The sequence below is a fragment of the Salvelinus alpinus genome, chromosome 7, assembly GCF_045679555.1.
Source record: "Salvelinus alpinus chromosome 7, SLU_Salpinus.1, whole genome shotgun sequence".
Lineage (NCBI taxonomy): Eukaryota > Metazoa > Chordata > Actinopteri > Salmoniformes > Salmonidae > Salvelinus > Salvelinus alpinus.
This window is the reverse complement of record NC_092092.1, coordinates 43,773,309-43,782,612: the sequence shown is the minus strand read 5'-3', so window position 1 is coordinate 43,782,612 and position 9,304 is coordinate 43,773,309. Positions and strand designations below refer to the sequence as shown.

The following is a 9,304-nucleotide window of genomic DNA, read 5'->3' as shown; positions in this document are numbered from 1 at the left end:
ATATGTAGGCCTACCCTAAAAGGTACCAAACAGTACAAGATTATATGTGTATCTCTGAAGGTACATTGTGTATTTTGATCTATTTGTACCCCAGGGAACAATACTGTACCCTAACCATAGCCTTTTTTTTGGAGAGTGTTACCCCCTTACAAGGGTAAGACAAAAAAAGAAACAGAGTCTCTGTGCGTAGAAGGGGCTGTGATTAGAACAGTGAATCATGTTGTCTGTGATAGGATGAACAACCCATTGGAACAAGAAAATGGTGTTAGTCAGACATAAAGAATCTGAGGATGCTGACTGGCCTCTGATTGCTATTGGAGAGTAAACATTTGTTAGGGCCCTCTGAACAAGCAGAGATAGGCCCTAGATGCATTGACAGAATCCCCGAATTGTGTCTATGACGATGGGGCCATTACATCAAAACCATTTAGACTGAGACTGGGTGACATGATAATGTATTGATCCCGTCATGATGGATGGTTGAGGAAGATATAAAAGTGAAGTTCCCAGTCAGGGTAAGATAGTACAGTCCATAGCCACCTAAGCTATTGTCATCATGCTGTCCTTAGCACTGTTCTACATTTTAGCTGTTATTTGCTCTGCCAGACGGACGCATGCTCTACCACTGTATCCAGACGCAAGCTTGGAACCTCAAGAAGGTATGCAAGAGAATCTGTGGTGTTTTTGATTTCCCTTAATTTGATCATTTCTGAATAGTCTATGTCTATAATGTTCTATTTTAGGGCATGTCTTGCTGAACCTTATGAGACAATTAAGGTCTCATCTTTTCTTGGTGGAATTGATAGTGTTCAGGTTTCTGATGTTCATTCTTAGATCCCTACGCAAAAGGTTGTGAGGGCAATGTTGAACTCTGAAATTCTTTGTCTGTTGACAGAGAATTTTCTATAACCATGTAGGTCTACTGTAGATGGCAAAGGGGATAGATTTTCCTCTGAGAACATTGAAGGCAATAGCTATTTTGACAGTTAAGTTCAGGGTTTGAGTCTGGATTAGGGTGACATAATTGGGTTCACTGGAACTTTCAACAATGGTTTTGGTCTCAGTATTGATGGTGGTGATAATACTGTTTGATAATTGAGAGCTGTTTTGTCTGAGCAGAGCTGATCCAGAAGTTGGTGGCGGAGGTGGAGGATGGAGAGAACGCTGAGCTGACTGACCAGAGAGAGGTGAAGAATCTCTACCCTCTCCTGATGCAGCGCAATGGCGCCAGAGATACATGGAATAACGCAGGTGAGGAGAGATGAAACCTAGAGTCAAGACACCAAGGATTGGACATGAATGTTCTGATATCCCATAATTCTTTACCATATCTTAATCAAAAGGACAATTGGTTTTATTCTAAACAGCTAGTCACCCATGTAACATGACTAGGTCTTTATTCAATTGGGTTTATTTTCTCAATTTTCCTTCAGGAGCTAAAGATTCTGTGCAGCAGGATAAATTTGTCAACATGGTAAGAGTGTTAGAAATGTTTATTGAATGTGTAATACAGAAGAACCCTCTAGGAAAAGCCATTATATTCTGTTCTGTTATATTTGGTTCTATTTTGCACCATGTGTCATAAAATATATCGTGCTTTTTTAGGTTGACGATCTGAAGGCGGTGGTCTTGAAGCTCGCTGCAGCCGACAAGCTTCGCTCTCAGGGCTTCCTTCGGTCTGAGCAGAATTTGCCGAAAACCAACAAGAGAGGTGAGTAAGAAGAGCATTATCCTGGACCGACTCTGTTGCCATACCTTCCTTTATGTTCCTTATGTACATAGTAAGAACAGATGTTTGCTGAGGACAATCAAAAACACAGTGTTGCGTCAACAACAGAAGAAAATATATCTATGCAGGCATATTTGCATTGCAATAGTGTTTGGTAAGGATGTTTAACTAAGGATTGTTCCGTGGAAGGTGAGATGGAGTAACTATAGCATTGCAGGATACAAACAGGATATGATAGGACTCATGAAAGCAGAACTGATGCACATAATCTTGGCATTTGTCTTTATCTTTGTCTCTTTCTTCCCTGGATAGCATGCTTCTGGAAATACTGTGTGACAAACTAGAAGCTGTGTGCTGGAGGAGAATAAGATCATTTTGGACGATACCTGGACAAGAACACCTTGTCTCACCACCCTCACTCCAAGCTGTGTCCCTTATTAAATATTCAAATTACAGCCCCAAGACAATGGGTACATTGTTCATACATAGAAACCTAGAGTAAATGATTGGTAGGAAATATATTTTTTAATCCAGTTGAAAATGGCCTTGCATTGAGGCTGGCTGACAATAAAATGAAATATACAGTATAATGTGAATTGAATGGAACAACTTTGTTTTTGAGACCAACACTGTGTCAGATTGCATATACATTTCTACACAAATACACAGCGTACATGTCTAGAACCGAAACGAAGTCAACAACATTACAGTCTAAGACAGTAAAAAAATGTATCAGAAGGAATGAGGTTTTGAAGTGTCTGTCGTATGTCTAGGAGATATAAAAAAGCTCAGGAAATATATATATATATTTTACACATATTTAACCCCTTATTTTTTGGGGCACAAACTACAACCATACTTCCATTTGTACCTTACAATCATCGTGAGAGTCTCCTCTTTTCAAAGTGGGGTCATATTAGTTTGTAGCTTAAACAGATCGGACACAACAGACAGAAGTTGGCACGTCAGTGTTACCGAATTCAAGTCCCGTGACACTTGTGGGGGTCGTAGAGCAAAATGGAAAACTCCTTCGTGAGTGTCTCCCCTTTCTATAGAGTGGTCATAATAGTTTTATAGGCCAAACCGGTCGGATGCTACAGACGATTTCACAAGAAGACCGATTTTTCGGGAGGTCTTATGGTCTGACAAACACTGCTTCACAGTAGCTCGGCCACCTTCCACCGCAGATGTGGAAGGCCGATATCGGTGGATGCGGTGGATTGAGACGCAGCCCATGCAAAAAAAAGATATCTCTAGCTTAAACAGACCGATTTTGATGGGGATATGTTTTATTATGTTACTTAGATTGACGCACGGGTGTGTCAATAGACTTAAGGATTAAACACAAAAATGAGCTGTCAACTTATTTAAATTGACAAATTTAGAAATGCACAGTAAATACATATTTAGGGTAATCATGCAGCATAAATCAGATATGACTACATACAGTATATATGCGTTTCTTTGACATGATCAGCAATGGTTTCTGTGTTTCCTTTTAACACCCACAAGGGAGCAGCAGAGTCCTAGAGATTTACACACACACACACACACACACTCGAGGGTCAGACTCATTAAATAGATTTTATTTTAGTTCACATCATAGTTTGAAAAAACTAGAATCGGGCAGGTGTAATGTATTATGGTAAAACATTTGACCTTAACTTATTTACATGATAATTGACTATTCTTTATGGTAATCATGAGCAACTGTTAAAATATATTTTATATCACTCCATTCAATCACACATAAACAGAATTAGAATACACTCTTATAGACTTATACATTCTAATATTATGGGTGTTCAGGTCATAAACAACATGTGAAAAAAATATACATATTTACACTATGGACAAAGAAACACTTAATTTGATAAACAGTCAAATTGCACACTTGGCCTATTTAGTGTGGTATATAATGGGAATTGGCAGTATAATTACTTGAAATTAACATCATACATAAACCTTAGTTACTGTAGCATCCTATTAGTAAATTGTCTGTAAAACACAAGGCATTGCAGTTAATTTTGTAAATAATGCACTTTTTAACATAATGCACTTTAAGCGGGTGTGAACTTCTGTACTGATTTGATTCCTAGAATGCCTATCGATTTCAAAGGCATCCTGATGCAGGATTGATTTGAGATACTTTGATAATGATTGCTGTGGCCTCCCAAAAAAATGTGTTATATTTTTTGGGGTGAATGACTTACCATTTCCATGTAAGGTAATAGTAAAAGAGGACATGTTGTGTAATGGTTGGTTAAAGGTTGGTTATAGGTTTACAGCCTCTTATTGGTCACGTCCAGGTAAGCCTTCTCGATCTCGATGTTGGCAGGGCAGGTCTGACTGAACTCCTCCCTCTCGTAGGCATTGTTCAGGTACCTCCATACACCGGTGAACTGGACCGGGATGTCAAAGTCACAGTACTTCTTGGCAGCAATCTAGCATATAAAACAGAATACATGGGAAAACTGTTGAATTGTGAGACACTATAAACCGTAATAGTCATATTACACTATTTAAATAATGAAGACTGGAGAATATGGACAGAGAATGTCTATTCCCAATGGTTAAAAATTAAGTTAAGTTACTTCTCCCAGGATTAGAAAGTAAGGATGGGCCCTGTCATTGCATAGGTTGTGTACTACACTTCATAAGACATGCCTAATACCAGAAAATAATCAGTTTATGTTATAGGCCTATTTGTCTCACCTTGATGACATGCAGCTTGGGCAGCAGGTTGCAATCTGCCAGGGTGAGATGGTTGCCATCCAGGAACTTTCTCTTGGAGAGGGCGATGTTTTCTCTGGAGTTGTGGTCAATCTCTTCAGGGACGGGGGAGTTCAGGTAGTGATCCAGCCGCTTGAACTCCCGCAGCAGCGCCTTCTCTTGGACTATGGATTGAGAGAGACACAGGCATATATTATATATCTATAGCTTTAGAGGTGTTCCTTATGGGCGGCTTTCCCAGACCCAGATTAAGCTTATATATTGGGTGAAAAAGCGCTTTCAATTGAGATTCTCCATTGAGCATGCTTTTCAGTCCAGGATTAGGCATGGTCTGGTCCCTAAAATTCACATCAAACCATCATTTCATGAAGGCATACGCCCATAGTGTGTATTCCATTGAGTACTTTTTTTTCCATTGCCTCGTAAGACATGGTCTAATACATGAATGTGGACTGACTGTAACTTCACTTACAAGTAGTGTTTGCTGGGTTGTTCTTGATGAAAGCGGAGAACTTGGCGAAAATGTCCGCACCCACGTCAAAGGACTCTTTGTTGCGTGGGCTAAGGTGTGGATACCTGAAGGGAGGGAGATGAGATGAGTCTGAGTATGAATTTGTTTGAAGACGGTCAGTGTCTTTCACTTTCTTTAATATAATAACACTATACCTGGGAGGGGCCAGTGTTTGCTCCAGAAACTCCTCGATCTTGATAAAGTCTGTCTTGAGGGTGCCATTGTACAGTAGGAATGGAGGGTTGGTCCCTGGTGCCAAATCCTTCAGCTCTGCTGGCTTCCTAGAGTGTACCAGGGCAGGGTTGGGTGGAGAGGTGGGTAAAGGGGAGGGAGAAAGGGAGTAGACAGGGTCATATATGTGATCATTCCAGCTTTATATCAATAGATACGATGTCGATCATTCAGCGACACAATCACAACGAACACAATGGTTATCAAGCCATGTCAAAATCCAGTGTTGGCATTCTCGATTAAGGATTCCAACAATGCTCACGATTCAGTAAGTAAAACACACTGGCATGGGAGTGGCTAGCTCAAAGGGTGCATGTTGTGTGTTTTCTTAATCACTCAGATATCAGCATCCTTTCAACGTTTCCTGATCTTATTAGCACACTGGTAATGGGCCTGAGAAATTCACACGGGTTAGATTAAGAAAATATGTTTGTTCAATAACACACTGACCATTCTGCTATTGCTTTAGCCTTGCAAGCACCGCCCTCTATCCCCTCTCTGTATCACACCCCATTGAGTGTTACTTTTACCCTATTAAACGGTTTGGTTTCTGAAAAACATCATTGTTCTCCCTCAAATCTTAATAGAGCCCTGCGTGAGTGAGGGTTTTGTCTAGAAGGGATACAGTTTATGTCAAAATTGACTTTTCGTAGCAGGTTAGGACAACTCATGCAGTTGGTTAGGAGAATTACTATAGCAAGTTAGGATAATTAGGTTAAGATTAGGGAAACGGTTGGGGTTAAGGTTAGCTAAAATGCTAAATAATTACATTTTTGAAGTCAATTTTACATCATCTAGACATGACCCTGTGTAAGGGGACTTTTAAACAGATGCACAGGAAGTGGAAGGGTGGGGGGCGGGGTGCTTACTTCCTCATGTCGACGGTGGTCACGGTGAACTTGACTCCTTTCAGCCACAGGACCATGAAGAGCCTCTGGCAGAATGGGCAGTTGCCCACGTTCTCTCCATCGTGGCCAGCCTGAAGGACAAGCAGCATTAATAATTGGGTTTAGGTTTGGTTATAGCCTGGTTCTGTTTGTGCTGTATTGCCAACTCCTTTGGTCATTGTCATACCAAACAATGACCATAGGAGTTGTGGCGGAAGGGTAGCCTAGTGGTTAGAGCGTTGGATTTGTAACCGTAACGTTGCAAGATCGAATCCCCGAGCTGACAAGGTAAAAATCTGTCGTTCTGCCCCTGAACAAGGCAGTTAACCCACTCTTCCAAGGCCGTCATTGAAAATAAGAATTTGTTCTTAACTGACTTGCCTAGTTAGAAAAAGGTAAAATAAAAAGTTGTCAAGACAATATTAAAATGTCTGGGACCAGGTTAGTTTACCAGTAGTATATTTAATGGACAGCAATATATGAGTACTGCCTCAAACACAGAAGACTCATGGTGAAGACTCAGTGCCCTTTCCAAATTCCAATGGCTTTATGTTGACATTGTCCATGTTATCCATTACAGTAAGTCCTGATCTCCAACCCTATCATGCAATTCATATTAATCTCATGACAAAAGACACAAATATACACACTTGTAGTGGTGGGAGTGGCTGGGGTATTTTAGGAGCTGCTACTTGATAGAAAAGGCAGACATTGTGTTGGAGAGGAAGATAACGGTAGATAACGGCCTCTGGTATTGAGAAACAAATTGAATTGTTCACTCACTGTTGTACGCACTTTGATTGTGTGTGTGTGTGTGTGTGTGTCTTAAGCAACGCCCCCCACACAACCTGACAGAGCTTGAGAGGATCTGCAGAGAAAAATTGTAGAAACTCCCTAAATACAGGTGTGCCAAGCTTGTAGCGTTGTACCCAAGAAGACTCAAGGCTTTAATCGCTGCCAAAGTTGCTTCAACAAAGTACTGAGTAAAGGGTATGAATACTTATGTAAATATGAAATGTAAAAAATAAAAAAAAACTATTATTGCTTTGTCGTTATGGGGATTTGTGTGTAGATATATATATTAAAAAAGTCATCCATTTTACAATAAGGCTGTAACGTAACAAAATGTGGAAAAAGTCAAGGGGTCTGAATGCTTTCTGAATGCACCGTGGCTTCACCTCCCTTTTACAAAAAAATCGTTGTCTCACAGACACCCTTCGGCTCCCCCTCCAAAGGAAGTAGGGATACATGGGACTCGAAGGGAAGAAAGTGGACATGCCCAGAGTTGCCGAAAACAAACACCCTGAGATTTGACAGGTCCCCTCAGGAGGAAAAGGGGGGATCTGGCACCGAAGGGGTGGATTACGTTTCTGGGATATGACTTCACATAGAAACATACATTTATTGTATGTGACTACTTATTTGCTATTTTTGTGTGAATGTGCGTATGTGTAATAGAGCATGTGCATATGTGTCAGTGTGTGGGCGTGTCTGTCTCATCGGGGGCCAGGGGTTCCCAGCGTCCTGCCAGCTCCTCCTGGGCGTGTGGTGATAAGGTGGCCTCCAGTATCTGGCGTCACAGGGATAAAGGCCACTCTCACTGTCACTGAGGAGTGTATGCTCAGACACACACACACACACACACACACACACACACACACACACACACACACACACACACACACACACACACACACACACACACACACACACACACACACACACACACACACACACACACACACACACACACACACACACACACACACACACCAGCCTCCAAGGCTTTACGTAACCCTAGATGACGACCGTTCATGGAGAGCCAACCTCGGATTGATGGTGCCCATAATGTAGATCTCTGCCCCTCTACAATGCTGAGTGCTGATAAGTGAACTACAAATCTTGGTCACATTCCAGTTTTTACCAATCCTGAACACAACACTACAAGTATTGAGCCCTTATTTGAAACAGAGGCTATGGCTGAAGTGACTGAAGCTTACATTACAGCTTGATTTTGTACATTTAATTTGCTTTCACATGAAACACGTTTGAGTAAAAAAAAAATTGTATTTCAATCATCACATAATTTACATATTTTTACATATTGTTGAAATAATAGACATTCATAGGCGGTTTGTTTGAATTAATACAAATTATTATTTTCTTATTCTAAACTAAAGGAAACACAATACTAAACTAAACACAATACTGACCTTTATGAAGAGTTCAATAGTCGGGTCTTTGTCGGAGTTCTGTCGCAGTGCCATTTTGTCCAAAAGCCGTGTTGTGTGGTGCCAAGTTCAGAAACGTTTTTTTCCAACAAGTGTCCTCAGACCCAACCAAAACCTGTTAACGCTGAAGACTCCAAGTCCACTGAAGTAAAACCTCACTACGCCCTTGAGTCTGCTATATATCTGTGTGCTCTAGTGTGCTGGTTTATATATGGATCTTAGGAGGCAGTGTAAGACCCTTGTGGCTGGCATGCTTTGTCTGAGGGCTTCATGAGGCTATCACTGTGAAAAGTCAGAGGAGGGGGTGGGTCCAGAGGATGGGCGTGGTCCTCCCTTATATAAACAGTGCCAAGCTCTCTCTATGAGGAGAGCCTAAAATAGGTCCTATTATTTGTCAGTTGATAACGGTTAATCAAACAATGTAGAAATATAGTTTCACCATGTGACAAAAAACCTGATGGCTATCATATTCCTCATACTGACAGTATAGCCATATTGAATACACTGTTTTGATGATTTGTCACACTAGTAACGGTGTACACTTTATACTTTTTGGCTCGCTCCTTACAAAGCATGTACTGTGTTGGAATATACTGGATAACCATTAACACCTCCTTTGATTTGGAAATGTTCAAATGCAAGTGGCTCTCAGTTTCACAAGTGGCTCTCATCTGTTGGACCAAGTGATTGCTTTGGTAACTGGACTTCCAGATGAGGATATTTTGTGATGAGACCCAATTGCGCATGAGTAACAAATATATATATCACACATTTTTGATGCTGTGTTATGGTAAGGATTTCTGGGAAAAAATGCTGACATTTGCCCAGAATTGCCAGTAACCTTTAATTAAGACTACACGGTTAGCTACCTTAATATAAAACTAAGATCTACGACTGTTATCCCTGTAAAAATAAATCTGTGATAAAGCGTTTATTTAATTACATTTTGTAATATGTCAGGAATGCATGATATCTTGCCAGC

The 9,304-nt window shown here is 40.7% G+C and overlaps 2 protein-coding genes across 2 annotated transcripts; one reads left to right on the top strand and one right to left on the bottom strand.

Moving 5' to 3' along the window:
- The first annotated feature begins 306 nt into the window (after positions 1 to 306).
- Positions 307 to 2,321, top strand: urp1 (urotensin-related peptide 1). The gene is made up of 5 exons (XM_071410444.1): positions 307 to 659; positions 1,120 to 1,251; positions 1,434 to 1,474; positions 1,606 to 1,711; positions 2,042 to 2,321. Exons 1-5 carry the CDS (start codon positions 557 to 559, stop codon positions 2,071 to 2,073), a joined length of 414 nt encoding a protein of 137 aa, XP_071266545.1. The 5' UTR covers positions 307 to 556; the 3' UTR covers positions 2,074 to 2,321.
- Positions 2,322 to 3,294: 973 nt separating this feature from the next.
- On the bottom strand, positions 3,295 to 8,634 carry clic2 (chloride intracellular channel 2). The gene is made up of 6 exons (XM_071410443.1): positions 8,305 to 8,634; positions 6,074 to 6,183; positions 5,129 to 5,254; positions 4,935 to 5,038; positions 4,445 to 4,626; positions 3,295 to 4,173 (listed from the first exon to the last, which is right to left on the bottom strand). Exons 1-6 carry the CDS (start codon positions 8,356 to 8,358, stop codon positions 4,012 to 4,014), a joined length of 738 nt encoding a protein of 245 aa, XP_071266544.1. The 5' UTR covers positions 8,359 to 8,634; the 3' UTR covers positions 3,295 to 4,011.
- Between the last annotated feature and the right edge of the window lie 670 nt (positions 8,635 to 9,304).